Source organism: Equus quagga, chromosome 13 (assembly GCF_021613505.1).
Source record: "Equus quagga isolate Etosha38 chromosome 13, UCLA_HA_Equagga_1.0, whole genome shotgun sequence".
Lineage (NCBI taxonomy): Eukaryota > Metazoa > Chordata > Mammalia > Perissodactyla > Equidae > Equus > Equus quagga.
In genome coordinates this window covers 84,070,937-84,094,131 of record NC_060279.1, presented here as the reverse complement: position 1 = coordinate 84,094,131, position 23,195 = coordinate 84,070,937, and the positions used below count along the sequence as shown (strand labels likewise).

The following is a 23,195-nucleotide window of genomic DNA, read 5'->3' as shown; positions in this document are numbered from 1 at the left end:
CCCTGACTTGACATTAATTGTTGGTGGGGGTGCTGGCCTGGGATGAGGGAGGCGATGAGCTCACGGCAGGCAGCCTGCTCCCTGCCAGGCGTCTGACTCACGCTCCCCATTACCAAATTTTTTCCGCCTAACAGCTGCCTGGTGCAGAGAGAGTGTGTGACGGTGCGTGTGTATGAGTGTGTGTATGTAGAGTCCCCCCTCCCCCACGTAAGCCTCAGTCCTTGGTCCTCCCATCCGCCTGCCCCAGGTCCCTTGGGGACACATAAGTTCAACCACTCCTCTCTCAGATGGAGAGCTGGGGATAGCATATAAATCCACCAGGGAGAATGGAGAGGGGTTTCTTAGTCTCCTGTCCTGATCTGGGAAGTCCTTCCTGGTGTCTGGCTGCAAGCTGTCTTGCTGCACTGTTAGCCCCAGAGGTACAAGGTCCCCAACCCCAGCAGCTAATTTGAATCCACATTTGATTCCCTCTACCTTGGTCCCCCCATGCTTCCCTGGCTGGACACAGGAGGAGGCAGATGGGTGGGTGCCCGCCCCTGCTATTCCCCCACTCGCACCCCTGTCTGGTCACTTCCCTGCAGCCCGCCGTCCCCCATGCATCTCTAAGCGCAGCGGCGTGACTGGCCGCCTCCCGTGTGGGTGTTTGCAGTTGGACACCCTCCCTCCTGCCCGCCACCCCCCTCCTCCCCAGGCCTCAGCCGCCGGCCAGCCCCCTCCCCGCCCCCCCTCCTGTCCCCTGCCGCCTCCTCAGCAGCCTCTCTTCCTCCTGGCAAAGCGTCCAGCCCCTGCCTGCTCCTCCCCGGGTCCAGGGCGCCTCCGGCAGGCGCTTCCCTCCCGCCCTCCCTCCCTCCTCCGGTGGCCGCCGCCTCCTCCCCTCTCCTGCTCCAGTCCCCTTTCACCCCATCCCTGCCCCGACTCTGCAAACATGAGGGTCTTGGCCTGCATCCTCGGTGAGTGACCCCTTCTCCTTGGGGACTCAGGGGCCTGGGCCCCACTCTCTGACCCCTGAGCTCATCCATTTGAGGGACTCAGACTTCCCGGGCCCCATCTCTGGCGCTTGGATACGGGACATCTGGCCCTCCCTGCCTGATCCCCCAGGGACCCAGCCTCCTGCATGCCCAGTCCCACGCTTTTAAGAGCCGCAGGCCTTGCCCACCCCCTACCACCAGCCTTGAAGCTGTGGAGAGTCACCCACCATTTACTTTTAGCCAGGCCCCCGGGGGAGCACCAAGGGCCTGGCCCCCCTGCCCCCGCCCCGTCCTGACTTGAGGCATTTGGGGCCCCACCCGTCTCAGGGGCCTGAATATTGCCTGTCCTCGGCCCAGATTCCTGCTTCCCAGCGGTGGGGTTTCTGGTTCAGAGGTGTGAGGATTCTGTGTGTGTGTGTATTGGGGTATTCAAGACAAGGGGCCTGTGCTGGAGAAAGGACCCCCTTGGGCCTGCCCCTCACTCTGTCCCACCCCTCCAACCTCCCTTCCAGCGGCTCTGATGGGGATCCAGGCTGTTGGTAAGTGGCCCCGAACACTCCCGGTCCTGTGCCCGGCCTTGCCCTCTGCTGGGACTCTGGCCACCACCTCATCCGGCTGTGACCTCGGGCGCTGCTCCTCCCAGAACCACTGGGCGGCCAATCTCCTGCTTCCCACTGGGGCCCATGTCTCTCACCACTGCTCTCCTCGAGTTGAGGTCCCCACCAATGGCCAGGACAGCTGGCCTCCCGGTCACATCCTGCAGGACAGCCCCCGGCCCCTGCCTTCCCTCTGGCCCCCGGGCCTCTGGGATGTCACAGCCTTTCCTCCGTCCCCCCAGAGCGGCTGCGTCTGGCGGACGGCCCCCATGGCTGTGCTGGCCGGCTGGAGGTGTGGCATGGCGGGCGCTGGGGGACCGTGTGCGACGACGGATGGGACCTGCGTGACGCCGCCGTGGCCTGCCGGGAGCTGGGCTGTGGGGGGGCGCTGGCCGCCCCTGGAGGTGCCTTCTTCGGGGAGGGCGCGGGGCCCGTGTGGCTGAGCGAGCTGGCCTGCCGGGGCAGCGAGGGGCAGCTGGGCCTCTGCCCCCACCGGGGCTGGAAGGCCCACATCTGCTCCCACGAGGAGGACGCCGGCGTCGTCTGTGCAGGTGAGGGGACCTGCTGGTGCTCAGCCCAGGATCTCTGAGGGTCCAGATGTCCCGGCACCCCCAATCCCTGACACCCCCTCCAAAGCCAGGTGTCTCCCTCCAGGACCCCCAGCTTAGCGTGTGGGGGTCCCAGCCCCTGCCTCTCTCCCAGGGCCCACCGCCTCCATCGCGCTGTGCTCTCTTGCAGGTCAGCGTGTGGCCAACGCAAGGGACAGAGATGAGTCACCTTCGGTCCTGGATGGGCACTCCTTGCTGGGGCTGTCTGGGGAGCTGAGCCCCGGCTCTGAGGAGCCTCCCGTGACCCACGGTGAGCCCACCCTGCCTGGTTCCCTCCTTCTTGTTTCAGAGGTGCGGGGAGGGGCCTTCTTCACAGAGATCCCCCAGCAGACGGACAGATGCCTGCTCTCCTCCACAGCCCCAAGGGTCCCCTTCAAAACCCCTTCGGAAGCACGGCCTGGCCCCCCAGGTGGGAGGAAGGGTGAGCAGCTCCCAACCTCCCTCCCTGGTGTCTCCTCTCCCAGCCCCTCGCCCAGCCGGGACCCCCCAGAACAGCTCCCGGAAGAAGAGCCCCCGGCCGCCTAAGCAGGCCAAGTCCACCAGGGCCCCTTTGCTGACGGCCGGAGCCCCCCGCCAGGGTGAGTCCCCTGAAGGCTCCTCTCTACAGATCAGCACAGGGCGAGCCCCTAGGCCCAGTCTGGCCCAAACTGGGAACCCCCCGGGTGCCCTCCTCTTAACCTGTGGCCCTGGCAGGGCTCCAACGAGCGTCCCATCCCTCATGGAGTCAGAAAGTCAGGTCCGGGCTCCCTGGCTTCTCCCCTAGCCTCACTCAGTGAGGGGACCCCATTTTCTGCTCCCCGGACCCAGGCACCCTGCCCCACTCAGTTCTAGGCTCTCCCATTAACGACAGGGCTGGCAGGCAGATCTCGGCCACCGCTCCCTCCAGGCCTCAGTTTCCCCAGATGGAAAGTGAGGGGTATTTGAATCCACTCATCCACAGCTGCCTCACACAAGGCCACTCACTGTCCCCCTTCCTCGCTGCCTGTCCCCTCAGAGCGGCTACGCCTGGTCTCCGGCCCCCACGGGTGCTCGGGCCGGCTGGAGGTGTGGCACGGCGGGCGCTGGGGAACCGTGTGCGACGACGGATGGGACCTGCGTGATGCCGCTGTGGCCTGCCGGGAGCTGGGCTGTGGGGGGGCGCTGGCCGCCCCTGGAGGGGCGAGATTCGGCCCAGGCTCCGGGCCTGTGTGGATGGATGATGTAGGATGCGGAGGCGGAGAGCAGGCCTTGCGGGACTGTCCCCGAAGCCCCTGGGGTCGGAGCAACTGTGACCACAGCGAGGACGCAGGGCTGGTCTGCACTGGTATGTCCTCCTGCCTTCCCACACCTTTCCGGGAAGCTGTACAGGGCTTGGCCAGGTCTGCCCTCCTCACCTGCAGGTCACAACCCCAGCTTCATGGAGCACTCCAATCGCCCCTTCTCTTTCCTTCTTTCCTCCCTTCCCCCCTTCTCTCCTTCCTTTGCTCTTTCTCTCCATCCTTCCACAGATGTTCATTAAGCACCATCCCAGCCTGGCAGGTTGTCACCGAGAGAACCAGTCCTCACTCTCGTGGACATCCTGTTGCTGAGCTGCAGGACGCACCTGGCACAGGGTAGCTACAGTGGTGGCCCCCAGGTGTGGGTGGGGAAGTCCAGGGGCTGCAGGGAGATAGAGGGTACCCTCCGCCCCCCACCCCCAGGCAGGGGCAGGAAATGCTTCAGTCAGCGGACGCAAAGGGGGAAGAGGAAGACAGTGTCCACCTGCGTCCCTACTCTGTGCTAAGTCTCGTGCTGGGTGCTTCCCCCGGGCTGGGTGATCTCTGAGCCTCATGCCTGCCTGGACGGCCTCGTGGGGTGCTGGTTTCGCCCCTTTCTTCACAGCTGCAGAAAGGAGGCCCAGAGAGGTTAAGCAGCTGATCCGAGGTCCTAGGCCTAGCAGTTTGGACCTGGAACTTGACCGCCGGGTCTGTCCACTGCACACAGCTCGGCAGGGCCTCCTGGCCTCTGAAGCCTTGGGCGTGGGGGGATGGAGACCAGCAGGATGCAGGCTGGGTGCAGAGCGGTGGACTGGGGGCAGTGAGGGGGGCCCCCTCCGTGTGCCGTGGCGTGGAAGGCAGGTGGAGGTCAGTTCATGGGAGGTGAGTCTAGCCTCCAGAGAGGGTTAAGTCTCAGGGAGAAGCGAACCCCATTGAGGGGCCTGAGGACACTCGGTGTTGGCCCCTCTCTGGTCCGGTCATTTCTCCAGGGCAGCGATAGGGGTTGTTTTGCCCCAGCCTACCCTGAGGGGATAGACAGAGGGACTCTGCAATGGTGACCCAGCTGTTACCCGAGAAAGACCTGACAGAAATGCGCCCTATAACCAAAGCGGTTAATATCTAGATTAGTGGTTCTCCACGGCGGGTGATTTTCCCACTCCCCAGCCCCCAGGGGATGTTGGGCAATGTCTGAAGACATTTCTGGTTGTCACAACCGTGGGTGCTCCTGGCACCTGGGGTCGAGCCCAGGAATGCTGCTGGACATCACACAGTGCACAGGACGGCCCCTCCAGCAAAGAATGATCTGTCCCCAGATGTCAGTGGTGCTGAGGTTGACAAGCCCTGCTTTACAGGACCAGAGAAGGCAGCGGGCAGTGGGAAGCCGAGCTGGGGCGCCAGGCCTGGGTGGTGGATGGAGGGCTGAGGGCCAGGGTTCCCAGGGCCTGGCCCTGGGGAGGCAGCGACATGGTGGGGTGGCTGGGCCTGTGGGTCTTTTGGTGACTGGCTTCCAGGCTCAGAGCCTTTCTCTCATTTACAACTGGAGATGGAATAGCTGCTTTCCATCATTGTCTTGTGCCTGTGCACAGCTTGTCCCCGCTCATCCAGCACACTTTTCTGTCTTTCTCTTCTCCCTCTCTCCCCGTCCAGGCCCGGCCCCCCGGCTGCGCCTGGCTGACGGCCCCCATGGGTGTGCTGGCCGCCTGGAGGTGTGGCACGGGGGGCGCTGGGGGTCTGTGTGTGACGACGCCTGGGACCTGCGTGATGCTGCCGTGGCCTGCCGGGAGCTGGGCTGCGGGGGGGGCGCTGGCCGCCCCCGGAGGTGCCTTTTTTGGGGAGGGGGCTGGACCCATCCTCCTGGACGACCTTCGGTGTCGGGGGAACGAGACAGCCTTGCGATTCTGCCCGGCACGGCCCTGGGGCCAGCATGACTGCCATCACCGAGAGGACGCAGGGGCCGTGTGTGACGGTGAGGGGTCACGGGGGTGGGGGAGGGAGAGGCTGGGGATGTGGCCGTGGTGCAGCCCTGGAGTGGGAGGGGGGGGCAGAAAGTAGGGGGCTGTGGGCTGTGTATTTTCCTAATGGATGCCCCACGTGCACCCCTCCATCCAGACCGTCCCCTTGCCCCAGCTTGTCCTCCTCCGCGAAACCTCATCCTACGTCAGGTTTTTGGGATGGAGGGAGCGGGAGCCACCCGGCTGCTCAGCAGTGGGCGGTGATCACCTCTTCCCCTGCCGCAGGTATGCCTCTCGGCTATGTCCCTCCCACGGCCCCTGCCGTGGACGGCAACAGCTCGATGCCCAGGAAGGTGGTGTCCGGGCCCCCACCCCCTGTGGTGAGCCAGGCCCCGCGGACAGCAGGCGTTCCACCTCCGCCTGCCTCCCCCACTGCCCCTCAGGAGCCTGGGCCTGAAGCTGGTGAGTCCCTTCTGCTCCCCAAGAAAATAGGGTCTTAGCTTCTGTTTCCTCCCCGAAGTCAGCCCCCAGGTATCCTTTCTCCCTGCTCAGACACCGTCTCATCGGGGGCAAAGAGAAGGGTGGAGGATGGGAGCACCAAGCCCCAGGCTCAGAAGAGCTGTGCTCAGTTTAATGCTCTATGGCACCATCTTGAAATGTATGATAAGTTTTGAAGGCTGCCTTCTTCTCACAAATACTGAAAGGACTGGATCAACGGTGGCTGTTGCCTTAGAATATGGGCTTTATTATTATTCGAGCGTGGTGTGGCCGACAGGTCAGGAGACGACTGCCATTGGAAAGATAGTTGGTTTCTCACAGTCCCCGAGAGGAGGGGGCACAGCACGCCACGTGACGCAGGGCCACACAGGGAAGCACCAGAGCCGGTCGGGAGGCAGAGGGAGCGAGGGGAAAGCGTGGGCTGGAGCTGTGATTGTGGTTTCTGCGGGGAGGCACGGGCGAGGCAGGGCGGCAGGCTTAGGACCGGCTGGTTTGAATCATTTCCGTGGGCTCTGGATTGGCTGGTTTGCAGATGAAAGGCACGCTCCAGGAGTTTCCCATCTCTAGGAATTAGCAAACCCTGGGAGGGGCAGTCCCTGCAGGGTCAGCAAGGCCCCAAGATGTCAAAGCATCAGAAATACGGAAAACAAAAAGGCATCATTGATACAGCTGGCTCCTCAAAGTTGGAAAAGGCCGAAAACAGTAGGAACTTGCTCACTGTTCCTGGAGGCCTCTCTCCCCTTTTCCTGCATCATAATGATAGTAATAACAGAACAGCCACCATTTACTCGGCAGCTGGCTCCGTGTGACCAGTGCTGTTCCAAGCCCTCCACGTGTCCTCCTTGGGTAGCGCTCCCTCCACTCACCCGCAGGGACTGTCTGGTCTCCATGTTACAAATGAGGCTGCACAGCCACAAAATGCAAAAGCCAGGACTCGAGCAAAGGCAATTTGTTCCAGAGCCCACGTGATTTTTTTTTTCTTGTGGTAAAATATACGTAACATAAAGTTGATCGTTTTAACCATTTTAAGTGTACCGTTGAGTGGTATTAAGAACGTGTGCATTATTGTGCAAGCGTCACCACCGTCCATCTCCAGAAATTTTCCATCATCCCAGACAGATCCCCAGACCCATTAAACACTCTCCCCACCCCCAGCCCCTGGCACCGCCCTCCTGCTTTCTGTCTCTGTGAATCTGACTTGTCCAGGTCCCTCACAGAAGTGGAATCATACAGTGTTGGTGTTTTTGTGTCTCGCTTCTTTCACTGAGCCTAATGTTTTCCAACTTAATCCATGTTGTAGTCTGTGTCAGAATTCCTTCCTTTTTAAGGCTGAATAATACTCTGTCGTATGTGGGCACCACATTTTGCTTATTCCTTCATCCGCTGATGGACGGTTAGGCTGTTTCCACCCTTTGCCTACCGTGAATACTGCTGCTGCGAACATTTGCCGTGAAGTATCTGCCTGGATCCCTGTGTTCACGTTATTTGGGGTGTATCCCCAGGAGTGGCATTTCTGAATCATGTGGTCCTTCTCTTCATCCCTGTGCCTGCTGCAGACGACGGCACAGCGCGGGCTTCAGTAAATGCCCACTGCCAGAAAGGAAGGATGGATGAAGGAAAAGCCCATATTGGCCGATGGGTGGATGAATGGGAGGAGGGTGTAAGGAAGGTGGAGGGAGACTCAGAGAGCCTAGCAGCCGCCCCAATTCTGATGCTTTGGGTCTCTCCATCTGCAGGGTCCCCCCAGCTGCGCCTGGTGGCTGGGCCCAGCAGGTGCTCAGGCCGGCTGGAGGTGTGGCACAGCGGGCGCTGGGGGACAGTGTGTGATGACAGCTGGGACCTGCGGGACTCGGCTGTAGTCTGCCGGGAGCTGGGCTGCGGTGGAGCTCGGCAGCCAGACCCCGCTGCTGGCCGATTCGGCTGGGGCGCTGGCCCCATCTGGCTGGATGATGTGCGGTGCGTGGGCACCGAGACGTCGCTCTTCCAGTGCCCTGCCGCTCCCTGGGGGAAGCACAACTGCGCTCACAATGAGGACGTTGGAGTCACCTGTGCTGGTAAGGAGGCTCTAGCCACCTGCTGGCTCCCGGAGGGCTTCCTGGAGGAGGCAATGAGAGCTAACATCTGCCCTAATGTCCACTGAGTGCCTGCCTCCTAAGCCCCTGCCCTGGGCTGGGTGTTTTCACACACCTGACCACATTCACACCTCACAGTAAGTCCAGGTTGGTGGATGTTATGCCCATTTTACTGATGAAAATGGTGAGGCACAGAGAGGTTAAGTAACTTGCCCAAGGTCACACTGCAACTAAGTGACAGAGCTAGGATTCTTTCTCCTCCTCCTCTTTCCAAGAATCAGGGAAGTCTCCCACACAGAGAGGAGCTTTGTCCTCCCCAAGATGAAAGGAAGCGCACGTAGGGTCTCTGGGAGATGGAGAGAAGCCAAAGTGAGGGCCAGCTGCTATAAACCCAGGCACCGCATTTGGTGTTCATCGGCCAACATTGACCGAGTACCAGACACTGATCAAGGTACTGAGTCCTCAGAAGGCAGTGAACCGGGCCCTGGCCTTCGAGAAGCTCACAGCTCACCGAGGGAAAGAGACGCCCCAACAAATTGTTGCAAGCCCGTGGGACACATTATCATTTGGGAGGTCCCCAAGACCATTCTCAGGTTCCATGATTTCCTAGAAGGACTCACAAAAATCAGAAAAGCCGTCATACTCAGGCTTATGGTTTCTGGCAGCGAAAGGACTCAGATCACAATCGGCCAGGGGAGGGGCGCAGGGGCAGGCCCCAGAGAGACCTGCGTGGTTCCAGCCGTGCCCTCCCAGGGGAGTCGCACAGACAGCACTTCATTCTTCCAGCAATGACGCGTGACAACACACATGTGTTGCCAGCCAGGGAAGCCCTCCCAGCCTTGGTGTCCAGATTTTATAGGAGCTCAGTGGTCACGAGACGTGGCTGGCTGCCTCCTGGCTGTCCATAAATCATATCATGAGCATAGACTGTCTGGGTGGCCCCGGGGTCCCCAGAGAAGCAATGCTCTTATCAAGCAGGACATTCCGAGGGCATCAAGCTTGCCCCCAGGAGCCAGGGGCAAAAGGCCAAGCCCTTCTTGGGGCACGGTTAACCCTTTACTGCACATGTGTGCTCAGCAGGAAGGTGTGAGCGGTGCAGTGGGGGCCGGAAGGCTGGGGTCGTCCATTCTGCCTGAAGCCGAGGCCCTTGCCCTGCTCCCTCTCCTCCCGAGGGCCCCGGGAGCCACAGAAGGGTTTTAAGCTGGGGAGTGACCTGGTACCACTCTGGTGGTCCGTGAGAGCTGGATGGGGAGGAGGGGAGAGCCATCAGAAGGTACAGGAAGCGAGGCTGCACCCGGGGAGATGGAGAGGACTGGTTGGGTGTGAGGGGGCCAAGGGGGGCCTGTCACATCACAATTGTAAGTGCCCTGAAGGCAGGGGACGGTGTCGGGTTGCACTGACACAGCATTGCCAGGGTCTGGCACAGTGCCTGGCTCACAGGAGATGCCCAATAAATGTTTGTGACATGAATGAGTGAATAAGGAACAAAGAAAGAATGAATGAATGGGAACATGGTGATTGACTGTGGAGGGGTGATGAGAGGGGAGGCCTGGATGGACGAGCCTGGCATCATGGTGTCTGCCATCTTCTCTGTCCTCCTCTCCCGCCTTCCAGGGACCCCTGGCCTGGACTCCATCTCAGACCCCTTCAGCTGGAGTTGGATCCCTGGCCTGGGGAGAGATCCGGATGCCTGGCCCCTGGGGGAGCTGGCCACCAAGCCCTCTGCAAGGCTGACCCCCAGTGTCCCCGAGAAAACCACCACCAAGGCCCCAGGGAAAGTGCCCAAGAGCACTAAGAAGTGGGTGACCAAAACTGCAAAGAGACCAACCACTCAGCCCCCTGTGATGCCAACCACTAAACACACCAGGGCCCCGGGCACTCAGGGTGCCCCTGAACTGACCTCACGCACCACCACAACCCTGACCTCAGAGGCCCCCCCCAGGCTGACCTCACACACCACTGCCACGCGCACTCCCCGGGCCCCCCGAGAACGGACCTCTAAGACCATGGCAACGCCGACCACTCAAGGCCCCTGGGAAGTGACCTCCGAGGCCCCCAGCAAGCGAATGCCTCAGGCCTCCATGGAGCCATCGGCCGAGATCCCAGCAGAAGGTTCTCCAGAGTCATCCAGAGACCCAGCCCCCTCTCCCACTGGGAGCATGGCCGGGGGCTCTGGTGAGTGGAGGGAATGGGGAAGGGCGAGGCTGACCCCTGCTGACGCCCTGACCTGGGGCCTTCCTCCCCACGCAGGCCTCTTCCGGGTTCGTCTGGCCGATGGGCCCAACCGGTGTGCCGGCCGGCTGGAGGTGTGGCATGCTGGACGCTGGGGGACAGTGTGCGATGACAACTGGGACCTGCGGGATGGCACGGTGGCCTGCTGGGAGCTGGGCTGTGGAAGGATCCGGCCCCGGGTGGGCAAAACCCACTATGGCCCGGGGACCGGGCCCATCTGGCTGGACGACGTGGGCTGCAAGGGAAGCGAGGCCTCGCTGAGTGACTGCCCTGCCAGGCCGTGGGGACAGCACAACTGTGACCACGAGGAAGACGTGGGGCTCACCTGCACTGGTACCAGGGATGGCGGGGGGGGGGGGGGGGGGGCCGCATGGGGACCCAGAGTCGCTCTGGAGATTCTGGAAGGGGAGCTCGGACCATCAGGAAGGGCCTCTGAGACCGCAGGGGGCATGGGGCTCAACTCTTCACCCGCTTCTCCCAAGGCCACGCAGACGAGGAGGATTATCCCCCCTGGACCTGGGACCCCACCTCGGGAGAGGACCTGGCCAAGGGGACCACCGCTGCAGGGCCGTCTGGACACACTCTCTCCTCGGCCAGCACTGGGAGGCCAGGGGCTTCCTCCCCAGCAGCCAGGCGCCTTCCAGGCACAGGTGAGGGCATGGCCGGGGGGTGATCTCCCTGCAGGGCCCCCCCGAAAGACCCTCCTAAATGGGCTGGCCTGGGTCTCAGAGACCCGGACAGGGTTGTATTTGGCTCCAAAGACCCTAAAAACGGTCTCTCTTTGGGCTGGACTGCAACACTCTCCTCCAGACCCTGGAGGAGGAGACCCCTGTGTGTCTCCAGGATCAGACCAGGCTCTGCAACACCTGAGTCCATAGTCCTCCCGAACACCTGCTGTGGTCCCCCAGGAATCGTTCAGGACACATGAGCCTGTGCCCCTCGGACCAGAGCCTCGCCAGACAGCCCCCCAGACCCCCGGCCCAGGCCCACTCTGTCACCACGTGGTCACTCCCACCCCAGCTCCCCCAGACCAGTTCTCGCAGTTCGCGCTCTCATCTGGGTCAGGCTGTGGCTCAGAGGCGGGGCGGGGACCCCTGGATCGAGGGTTCTCTCCCTAACCCGTCTGTCTCCTGGCTGTCCCCAGACTGACCCCCTTCCCCTGGCCAGCGGGGTGGCTTGGTGGCTTCCAGCCCCACAGCTCTGTCCCCCTCTGCTCCGTGGCCTCTGTCTCGCTGTCACCTCTCTCCTTCCATCTCTGCTGCCACACTTGGGGCCTCCACCCGCCTCAGCCCCATGTTGCCGCCACCGGAGCATTCTCGCGCCAGTTTCCGTGTCCTGCCCTCCTCAAGTCCCTGTGAACGTGTGTGCCTGTGTGTCTGTGTATCTGTGTGTGTGTTTGTGTCGGTGTGTGTGTCTGTGTCTGTGTGTGTCTCTGTGTCTGCGTCTGTGTGCGTGGCTCATCTCTGTCCCCTCCCTGCACCACGGCTCAGGTCTCCATCCTCCTCTGCCCCTTCCTCACAGCCCACTCTCCCTCCACGTCACTACCTCTGCTCACCCCGCTGGTCTCTGTTCCTCTCTGGGTGTTTCACATCAGTTTCTCTCTCTTTCCCCTCCCTGAGTCTCTTTTTCCTCTTACTTTCCCTGGCTCCCCCGGTCATCGCTGTCGCTCGGTGTTTTCACGGTCAGGGCAGTCTCTCACCGTCCTCCTTGTCCCTGTTTTCCGGGCCCTGTCGGCCCCATCGTCTGTTCCTTCACTCCTCGTCTCCCTCCTCCCTCCCCCCGAGCTGCTCTCCCTCTCCCTTCTCTGTCTCTCCCCGTTCTTCTCCAGCCCCCAGCCCGCCCTCCCTCCCCTCTGTCTCGCAGGGGGCTCCGACCCCTTCCTCCCGCTTCCCTCTCTCCCGCAGGCCCGGCGTCGCCGTTTCTGCTCCCTCTCCGCCTGTCGCACCAGCCGTGCCTCTCCCCCCACCTCTCTGCGTCTCCCTCTACCCCCCCGAATGTCCCGGTTCCGCTCTGTCACCCCGCGCCCCTCTGCGCGTCCTCCCCGGAGACGCGCGCCGCCTCTGCATCCCTTCGGGACCGTCCCGCACCTCTATCGCCCTTTCCCGCCCTTTTGGCGTGCTCAGCACGCATGCGCACTCCGGTGCCTCGGCGAGAGGGGCGGGGCGGAGGATGGAGGGGCGGGAGTCAATCTGCCTAGCGCCTTGTGACGCCACGCACGCTCTGCGCCTCCTCATTGGCTGGCTGGCCCCGCCCACGGCAGTGAAGGCCGGTGGAGCGCGCCGCGGTCCCACAGGACGGATGCGTGTCCCGGGGGCCGGGCTCCCGCTGCGGGAAGGGGAGCAGAGGAGCAGGCCCTGGAAGCGCCGCAATCTTGGCGGGAGGTGGGGGAACCCAAATTGTGAGTTAGGGCTCATCCGGCCCAGTGTGCAGAGGGGATGGTCCTCGGTGCAGTGTAGCCGGGATGCCAGAACCTGTGCTCTCTGCCGCCGGCGCTGCCTGCCTATCCCCTAGCGCCCCCTCGTGGCGGAGACGGTCAGATGCTGGGCACGGTGGCCAGGAGGGCTGCCGGCCGCTCCGGGAGCCCCTTCCTGGTCGGAAAGGCAGCGCAGGAGCGCAAATAAGCGCGCAGCTACCAACTGCGCAAGGGGAATCTCAGGACAGTCACACCTACAACCTTAATAACGGGAGGACTCGGAGGAGGGGCGGGGGTGGGCGGGGTGGGAGTGGGAGAAATGACGGACATGAATTTCTATCCTCGCTGGCAAGGTGACCTTGAAAAAAATGACTCCACGTCTGTGAGCCTCAGTTTCCTCTGCTGAAAAAAGCAGAGCTCCGTGGTTCCTGGAAGGAGTCAAAAAGAGCTCACTTTGCGCTAGGCGCGCATGATTCCAAGAACTGGGTGACGCAGGTCCTGTTGTTTTAAGATTTTATTTTTCCTTTTTCTCCCAAATTCCCCCGGTACATAGTTGTGTATTTTTAGTTGTGGGTCCTTCTAGTTGTGGCATGTGGGACGCCGCCTCAACATGGCTTGATGAGTGACACCATGTCCACGCCCAGGATCCGAACCAGCGAAACCCTAAGCCACCAAAGCCGCGTGTGCCAACTTAACTACTGGGCCACGGGCGGGCCCAATCCTGTTGTTACATCTGTGTTTCAGGTGGAGAAAAAAATGAGGCTTAGAGTAGTTAGACTTTAATTCAGGAGCCACGACTGAGATCCATTTGAAACGATTTCGCACACATTTGCCTCATCGGATTGGGAAAGATTACTGAATTGCTGAAGTAATTTCAAGCGTGAGTTCTGGAGTCCCACTCCCCGGGTTCCAGGAGTGGCTCCACCGGGATTAGAACTAGCTGGGTGACCTGAGGTCCCAATCCAGTGAGCAAAATGTGTGTGAAATTGTTTAAAACCGCAAAACATTGGTTGTTGAGAGTTATTTACCGTAAATTAACAACAGCTGCAGGATCCCGGGGATGGAGTGATTATTTCATGCAGTGCAATTGGGAAAGACCTCATGGAGGAGACAGTATGATTTCCACCAGGAGAGACCAGGAGGAAGGGGATTCTCAGAGGAGCAGAGGGTGGAGCTGAGAAAATTGCACTGCCACTCGAGGGCACTGTCGTCTCCGCTAGACTTTATCTCTATCATGTGTTTAGCTGTATCAGTTTCTGCTGCCATAATACGTCGCTACATGGGAAGCGGCTTGGAACAACACAGACTTCTTATGTTGCAGTTGTGTAGGTCAGAAGTCTGACAGGGGTCTCACTGGGCAAAAACCAAGGTGTCTGCGGGTCTGTGTTCCCTGTGGAGGCCCAGGGGAGAATCTGTTCCTTTGCCTTTTCCAGCTTCTAGAGACCCCTGCATTCCTTGGCTCGTGGCCCCTTCCTCCGTCTTCAAAGCCAGCCACGTTACATCTCTCTGGCCCTCCTTCTGTCTTCGCATGTTTCTCTGTCACTACAGCTGGGAAGAGTTCTCTAATTTTAAGGATTTGTGTCTTTAGCTTGGGCCCACTTGGATAATACAGGATAATCTCTTCATCGCAAAGTATGGATGTTCATCACATCTGCGCAATCCCCTTTACCACATAAGGCAGCATATAGACAGGTTCTGGGGCTTGGGGCGTGGACGTCTTTGGGGGAGCGTTATTCTGTCTTCCACAGGATCTGTGCTGTAGACTCGGTAGAGACTTCCTACATATTTGTTGAATGAGTGGATGAATGACAGGTCACAGATAAGTCCAGAGGGAGTGTAAAGGAGGTGAAGCTGGAGGCTCATGAAGTTTGCGTTTTCACTTTCTAGTTCATGGAAGCCACATTTCTTGAGGCTGCCCAGACGATAGAATTTGGAGATGCAGACATTAATTCATGTTTCAAATGCCTGCTGTGTGGCAGGCCTGGGTACTAACCCCTAGGAACATAGCTGATGAGCAGAGCAAGGGAGGGAGAAAGAGAGGCTGAGGGTTGCAATTTAAAATAGAATGGTCGAGGGGTCCGGCTTGGTGGCACAGCAGTTAAGTGCGCACGTTCTGCTTCTTGGTGGCCCGGGGTTCGCCGGTTCGGATCCCAGGTGCAGACATGGCACCACTTGGCAAAAGCCATGCTGTGGTAGGCGTCCCACATATAAAGTAGAGGAAGATGGGCACGGATGTTAGCTCAGGGCCAGTCTTCCTCAGCAAAAAGAGGAGGATTGGCAGTAGTTAGCTCAGGGTTAATCTTCCTCAAAATAAATAAATAAATAAATAAATAAAGTAGAATGGTCGAGAGACACCTTACTGAGAAAGTGCCATTTAAGTGACAACCTCAAGGAGGAGAGAGGGAGAAAGCCGTCCAAATATCTGGCTGGAGAGTGTGCCATATAGAGGGAACAGCATGTGCAAAGGCCCTGAGGTGGGAGTGGATGAATGACAGGTCACAGTGTAAGTCCAGAGAGAGTGTAAAGGAGGTGAAGCTTAGCTGGTTCAAGAAACAGCAGCGAGGTCAGTGGGGCTGAAGTGGAGTTGTTGATGGGGATGATGGCAGGAACTGTCTGTGGGCCATTATAAAGATGTCTGCTGTGATGGGGAGCCTGGAGGGAGCTGAAAGAGCAGTTTAGGCAGAGGGTCAGCAGCACATGCAAAGGCGCTGTGGTGGGACCTTGGAAGAACGGTCAGGACACCAGTGGGGCTGCAGTGGAGTGAGCCAGGCAGGGGAGAGTGATAGGAGGAGAGGCCAGAGTCTGTGTTTTATTCTCTGTGCAGTGAGAGGCCCTGGGTGGAGCATTTTGAACTAGGGAGGACCAGCTTGCATGTGCGTTTCCGAAGCAGTCCCTCAGGATGCTGCATGGGGAACAGATATTGGAGCAAGAATGCGTGCAGGGAGACTGGGAGGTCCATGGAGAGGTGACAGTGGCCTCGACCAGGGTGGCAGTGGAGACTGAGAGAGAAGTGGACGTGTTCCAGCCATATTCTGGGAGTTGAGCTGATGGGGTCGAGTGGTGGGTTGGATCGGGGGTGAGGAGAGGGAAGTGGGAGATGGGGACCTGCCTTTTCCTGGATCGGGGGACACTGCGGGGTGGGCGAACAGGCTCCAGATGGGGACATTAACGGCTCCATTGGTGATGCATCTGACACAGGCAAGCGCAGACATTAGCTATGTGGCCCTGCGGCTCTGAGGAGCGCCCGGGCTGAGCTATAAATGGACAGGATGGAATCTGAAGCTGTGGGAATGGACGAGGCTCTGCAGAAGGAGAACCGTGTCTAATGGAGTTCCCACACTCGGCCTGGCGGGTGGATGACTCATGGATTTGGGGTATCGCTGTCTGTTGTGGCTGCATGAGGTCACACAGAGGGGAAGGGATCCAAGAGTAAATGGAAAATTAAATTGAGAGGTTGGATGATGAGGATAACAGTGATAATAGCTAATACTCGTTGAAGACTCTCCATGTGCCAGGCGCCGTCTGAGCACATCACTGGGTTTAACTCCCCTCCCCCTCACGGAATCTGTCCTTGCTCCCATCTTACAGATAAGGAGATCGAGGTACAGGGAAGTCAGGAGAGCAAGGGGCAGAGCTTGGGTTCAGACTCCAGGGTTCACACTTTTAACCTCTTCTGCCACGGACACTGGGAAGGAGCACGTGACAGAGTTAGCTCTGGAAAACCCAGGAAGCAGACAGCAGGGCATGACCTCGTTGAGGGGGATAAGGGAGTAGCCTTTGACTCAAATCCTAAAGGGGAATAAAAGCTCACCAGGGGAGTGGGGTCAGCCTTGGGAGATCTGCACCCGTTTAGAACCAGGTAGACCTGCCTGGGGCTGAAGCCTAATGCTGCCCCTTAGCTGTGTGACCTTGGGAAAGCTCCTTGCCCTCTCTGGGCTTCGGTGTGGTCATCTGTAGTGAAACTGCAGCTTCTCCACCTACCGTCTTCCCGAGAGATTGCCAAAAATTAAACTGTCTGACAGCACCAAGGATGTGGGACAAAAGTGGGCATGAGACTCTGCACCTAATGAGGAGGGTAGTTTGACAACCTCAAGGGAGGTGCACATGCCTTCCATGCAGCAATCCCGCAATTAGGTGTTGAGGGGTTCTCACTCAGGAGCCCTGGCACACAGGTACAAGTTCACTGCCGCCGTATTTGTGACAGCAAAACATCACCACAACCTCCCCGCCTGTCGACAGGGGCATAGATAGGTGAATGGTTGTATGTTCGGATGGTAGAATATTATACAGAGGTTAAAAAGAAGCAACTAGGGTTATATATATTTAATTCAAAGAATAGCTTATTGTGTGCCAGGCCCTGGGACCCCATGGAGTAGATGCCATCATGATACCCACTTCACAGGTGAGGAAACTGAGTCGTGGAGAAGTGAAATGACTTGCTCCCCCAGCTAGGAAGGGCTGCAGCCAGAGAGCAAGCGGGGAGAGGATGTCTGCGGTGTGTCTGTGCTCGTGCACAGCATCGCACCAGCTGTAGAAGCCGGGCGTGGAGGAGCAACATGGCGTCAAGGGGTCCTGCCTGCTGTGTGTCATTATGGTGTGACACGTGCTTGGGAAGGAGAAGCTGAATTTCAGGCAGCGGCTCTCTGATGAAGGGAAGGGACGGAGGGGATGTCGCAAGGGCTGTAACTCTGCAATGCTGCTGCCTTTTAAAAAAATGTATATTTTAATGGAAGAATGGAATGGATCCCATACCACTGGACCACGAGCATGTGGCTGTATCCCAGAGTGCATCTCAAGCACATACAGAAGCAGGGAGTGTTCCTGCTGACAGCCTGACAGGAGGACAGCTTCGATTTGGGTTCTTAACCGAGTCCTCCTGAAACCTGGCATCTTGGGAAGGAAGCTTTAGTGATCACCGCTCATGGGCTTTTCCCCATTTTTTGTTTTATAATGAATAGTGCTGCTAAGGGTTTTTAAAGTCCTAAGGAATATGGCCATTGGGTAGGATTTCATAGTTATCCTGTGAAGTCATTTAAGAGGCCTGGGGAAGGTATTTAATTAAGAACAGTTAGTGACATGAAGGCGTGACGGAGGTGTCCACAGTGCCAGGTGTCAGGGCGAAAACCAACCCTTGTTGTGTTACCAGGTATCATGCTAGCAGAGGACAGAGCAAGGGATTTCTGCCGTTGGGACGGCTAACCACAGAGCTCAAAGTGACCGAGATAAACATGCCCAGTGTCTCGCACGCCGTCCTTCTGCCTGGTTTTGCGTGCGGAGCAGGACAATGTCTTAACAGGCTCCCGTGGATGGCAGATGGAGGGGCAGGGAGTCCAGGCGGGGTGAACGTGTGGGCAGAGGCTCTGAGGCGTGCAGGGCTGGGTGGGGACGCCTCCCAGTGAGGGCTCCAACGGGAGCAGCGTGTTGTGAGAAGGGAGACGTGGTCAGGTGATGCTGGAGAGGTGCCCGCGGCAGATTATGAAGGAAGATGAGGGACGTGGACTTTGTGCTGCGGGCAGTGGGGACTCATGGAGAGGTTTGGGGCAGGGTGGGGCAGTGGCAGGTCGCTGTGTTGGAAAGAGGCCTCTAGGGGCTGGCCGGTGGCACAGCGGTTAAGTGCACACGTTCTGCTTCGGCGGCCCGGGGTTCGTGGGTCCGGATCCCAGGTGTGGACATGGCACCACTTGTCAAGCCATGCTGTGGCAGCCATCCCACATATAAAGTAGAGGAAGATGGGCACGGATGTTAGCTCAGGGCCAGTCTTCCTCAGCAAAAAGAGGAAGATTGGCGGCAGATGTTAGCTCAGGGCTAATGTTCCTCATAAAAAATAAAATAAAAATAAATAAAAAGAAAGAGGCCTCTAGGGTCAGCGTGGGGGGACATGGTCACAGGAAGTTGGGGAGGTGATTGAGGTGAGTAAGAAAGACCAGGTAATGGGTACAGAGTTTCTTGTTGGGGTGATGAAAATGTCCTTAATTTTGATTGTGGTGATGGTCTCACGACCTTGTGAATAGATTAAAATCCACGGAATTGTCCACTTTAAGTAGGTGAATTTAAGCTATGTGAATTACGTGTCGACAAAGCTATTGTTAGAATAAGTTTTTTGATCAACCAAGCTTGAAGGCTGAGCTATATTTTCCTTCTCCATATATTAAGTGATATATGTGTATTATATATGATAAGTTTATATGTTATATAAAATTGTTGTCATGTAGATCATCCAAGTGTATTCATTCAAAAACCATAGGAAAAGGAATAGTAGAGAAATGTTCCTGGTAGTTTAGTAATAAAGATATTATAGGGTTTTTTTTTTTTTTTCTGGGGTAAAATAAAGGATGAGCAGGGGCAGGGACGTCAGGAAGTTGAAATAATATCTGTCCTCATTTTATCCGCTAGTGGAGTCCCAGTTTCTGTTACTGGGAGGCGAGAACATGACCCCGGATCGCCAGGCAGCTGCGAGGTCAGGGAGGAGACAGGGAGCTCCAGCTGAGACAGGATGCAGCCTGAGCGGGGCCCAGCGGGAGCGGAGGGTCAAATTCAAGGGGAAGTGACTCTCGTTTCTCCCCATGTCTTTCAAGGTGACGAGGATGATTATGAGCCTTCCTGGACATGGGACGCACTTTCAGGAGGAGCCCTGGCCAAGGGGACCCCCACTGCAGGCATACCTGGACCCACTCTTACCACTGGCACCACCAGGAGCCCAGGCCACCCCTCTCCAGTTCCAAGGGTCCGTGGGGACACAGGTGAGGCACGTGGTTGGGGTGACAGGACTAAGATGTTTGTGTGGTAGGGTAGAGAGATGGACTCCAAATTCCCCAGTGGGGACCCAACAGAAATACATCCTAAAGCAAGGGGTTATTGTCTATGCCAGTCGTCCTCAGCTGGGGGTGACTGGCAATATCTGAAGACATTTTAGATCGTAACGATTGGGGTCAGGGAGGCTACTGGCACCTAATGGGTGGAGGCGAGGGATGTCACACATCCTACAGTGTGACAGGATGTCCCCCCACAGCAAAGAATCATCCAGCCCCCAATGTCAACAGTGCCCAGGTTGAGAACTCTACCCTGTACCATGCAAGTCACTCTGGCCAATCAATATGAAAATGACAGGAAACCCTATGAGAGAATGGGTAAAGGGGATCAACAGGTGATCATTCGCAGAAGGCCAGTGAGAAACCCTCACACTCATAAGGAACCAGAAAATTCAAATTAAAACGATGACAAACATGGAAAATAATTTTGAAAGGTAGATAATACCAAGTGTGGGTGAGGATGTGGGAGACAGGCATCCCCACTGGATATAGTGATTTGATAAAAACAAGCTGGCAGTATTTAGTGAAATTAAAGATGATTATAAATTACGAGCCAGCAATCCTGCTGTTTGATCTGTATTCCAGAGAAATTCTTGCACGGGCTTATGAGGGGACGTATATGAGGATGTTCTTGGGAACATTGTATTCTTAGGAAATTGAAGGCAAGTTAAGTGTCCTAAAGCAGGGTAACGAATAAGAGAAATCCAGTGGGTGCACATGATGGAATTTTATGCAGAAGCTAAAGCAACGACTAGCTGTATACACAGCAACATGGATAGATATTAACAACATAACGATGAAGGAAAAAGTCAAAAACAGAACGAGATTTCCAACAGAATGTTATTAGCAAAAATTAAAAGCACAATCACAAAAACATACATACACATATATTAACATATATGCACTCTATATTATATAAGGACATACCTCTACTTAAAGACATATGTCAATCACATTAGTGGTGATACCTATGGGAGAGGATTGGGGGGATGGAGATTGGGGATAAAGAGGAGAAAAATTAAAATAAAACAAGAGGAGACATTTCAGGAACTGTTGATGACAACAGTTATCTCTGCACCTTGGATCTGAAAAATTAAAAATCCATACCACTGTAGTCTCTGAGCCCCTACTATAGCTAACTAAGCTGAGATCCTTGAAATAATAATTAAAAACAGTTAACCTTTTCCAAGCAGTCTACCAGGTGTCAGGCACTATTTCAAGCACTTTCTATATATTACTCCACATGAGCCCTTTGACGTAGAGGCTATTATCATGCCATTTCACAGATGAGAGAAATGGAGGCACAGACATCAATGAGTATGATAATATTAATAATCACAGGAGTGCTTATTCCATGCGAGGCATTCTGCTAAGGGCTCTGCACACACTCGATCTCCCCGCACCCTCAATGCCGACCCCACAAGGGAGGTACCTGGATCATCCATGGTTTGCAGATGGGGAAGGAACTGAGATTCAAAGCAGCTAAGTAACTTGCCACGGTCACCCAGCTAGGAGGTGACAAAGCCGGGGTTTAAATCCAGGCAGCCTGGGTGGGGGCCAAGCCCTGTACTTAACTTCTTCTTGGGATGCGCCTCAAAGACCCTACAGGCACAAGTGGCACCCTCTACAGCTGTGCCCTTCACTAGGGCAGCCGCCAACACAGGTGGCCATGTAAATTTAAATGAATCAAAACCTTGCAAAAGGAAACATTCAGTTCCTTAGTTGAACCAGCCACATTTCAAGCGCTCATGTGGCCAGTGGCTACCATACTGGACAGCACAGAACATTGCCATCACTGAGAACCTGATACTTAACGGCCTAGACTCTGGATGCAAAGGACTTGGGTTCAAATCTTGTCCCTGCAACTTGCGAACTGTGTCTGTGTGACCTCAGGCAAGTTACCCTCTTGGCCTGATTTCCCTCATCTGTAAAAACAGGTTAAAATTCGCACTTACCTGGAAGCAGGGCCGGGAGAGGGTGAGGCGTCTCACTCTACACAGGTCCAGAAGTTCACGGAGCGCCAAAATACTCAGTAGTCAAGTAAATAAATCTCAATACAATAGTTTAAAAATCAAAAGTAAGGCAAAAAAAAAAAATCCACGATGAACTAAATATCAAAATTTAAACTACAAGAAGGATCTGACCCACCTCACTGGGCTCACCCTAATTCCTGCTCTGCCCCATCCTATCTTGGGTTAAAATGTTGACTTTTTGTTCATCGTGTATCTTGCATTAATTTTGATTGTTTAAAAATACAGCATAAGGATATTTAGATTTCTGAGATTAGCTTTCTGAACCCTCCCGCATCCCCAGCACCCTTCGGCACACCCCCCCTTCCCTTCTTATCCTGCACACTTCCGCATCCTATTGCATCCCCCCCACCAGGATCCGGCATCTTCCGGCAACCTCCCACATCCTTCTCCGTCCACCCGCTCCTGCTTCCTCAGCACCTCCCCGCATCCCAGCTTCTCCCCACGCCCGCACATCCCCTTCTGCACATTCCCCGTATCCTCCCCTGCGCTTCCAAACCCTTTAAACCCCGCATGGGGCACCTTCCCTCCGACCCTCGCCATCCTGCATCCCCCCACGTTTCCGCCCCCTCCCACATCCCCGGTACCCCTCCACGTTCCCGCCTCTCCCCACCTTGCTCAGCCCGGCATCCTGCAGTAACGGAGGACGCCAGGTGGCGCCTGGAGACATCGGAGGAGGCGGGGAGGTGGGTCCACTAGGGCTGGGTGAAGTCTGCCGGTGACCATGACGTCACGAGGCTATGCGCCTTCCCATTGGTCGGTCCATCCTGGGGGCGGGGCGAGCCGCGGGATGGGCGGGGCAAGCTGACCTCCGCCGTCCATCTTTCCCCCTCCAGGTTGCGCGAGGAAGCTGTGGCTCCCCCGCCGGCTGCTGCGGCCCACGGCGGCCAGGCCAGCGCCCCGCGCCCCCTGCCCAGCTCCCTCAGCCTCTCCCGGACCCCCGCGTCCGCCGCTGACCCCCGACTCGGCGCCAGAGCTCGTCCCCGATGCAGCTTTAACGTCGGAGGTGACCTCTCACCCTCCTGGCACTTTGCCACCCAGCCCAGACCCGGCCTCCTGGATGAACTCTCACCTCACCTTGACAACCTCTGGCCTTACTTTGTCCACCCCTGACGCCACCGCGGTTCCATCGCTGACCCCTGAGCTCTCACCCACCCCACCACCCACCTCGCCTAAAGAACTGACGTCTGATCCCTCTGCACCGGCAGTGGTGGCCCACCTTTCCCCTACCTCAGAGCTGACCCCAGAATCTGACACGACCCCAGGCAGGGACACAACTCCATACCCTGTCATGGTCCCAGAACATTCCAGATCCCCAGACACCTCCACGAGTCCTCACCCCACTACCACCCTTCATCCCACCACGACCCCTCACTCCACCATGACCTCTCACCCCACCACAACCTCTCACTCCACCACGACCCTTTACTCCACCACAACCCGTCACTCCCCTATGACCTCTCACTCCATCATGATCTCTCACCCTACCACCTCCCTTCACTCCACCACGACACCTCACTCCACCTTAATCTCTCACCCCACCATGACTTCTTACCCCACCATGACCCCTTACTCCACCACAACCCCTCACCCCACCACGACTCATTACTCTACCTCAACCCCTCACCCCACCACGACCCCTCACCCCACCATGACTCCTTATTCCACCATGACCCCTCACTCCACCATGGCCACTCACTCCACCATGACCTCTTACCCTACCACGAGCCCTCACCCCACCACAACTCCTCACTCCACCACAACCCCGCACCACACCACCAC

The 23,195-nt window shown here is 57.4% G+C and overlaps 1 protein-coding gene across 1 annotated transcript in view; it reads left to right on the top strand.

Annotated features, from left to right (window-relative positions):
* The first annotated feature begins 88 nt into the window (after positions 1-88).
* The window catches only part of SSC5D (scavenger receptor cysteine rich family member with 5 domains), a 24,448-nt gene continuing 1,341 nt past the window's right edge, over positions 89-23,195 (top strand). Inside the window, 15 exon segments of the mRNA XM_046684466.1 lie at positions 89-950; positions 1,481-1,507; positions 1,807-2,115; positions 2,303-2,422; positions 2,637-2,750; positions 3,167-3,475; positions 5,055-5,200; positions 5,202-5,373; positions 5,645-5,821; positions 7,594-7,911; positions 9,544-10,104; positions 10,180-10,494; positions 10,644-10,811; positions 19,150-19,314; positions 22,250-23,183. Coding sequence (XP_046540422.1) covers positions 926-950; positions 1,481-1,507; positions 1,807-2,115; positions 2,303-2,422; positions 2,637-2,750; positions 3,167-3,475; positions 5,055-5,200; positions 5,202-5,373; positions 5,645-5,821; positions 7,594-7,911; positions 9,544-10,104; positions 10,180-10,494; positions 10,644-10,811; positions 19,150-19,314; positions 22,250-23,183 — 3,860 coding nt within the window. The 5' untranslated portion in view covers positions 89-925.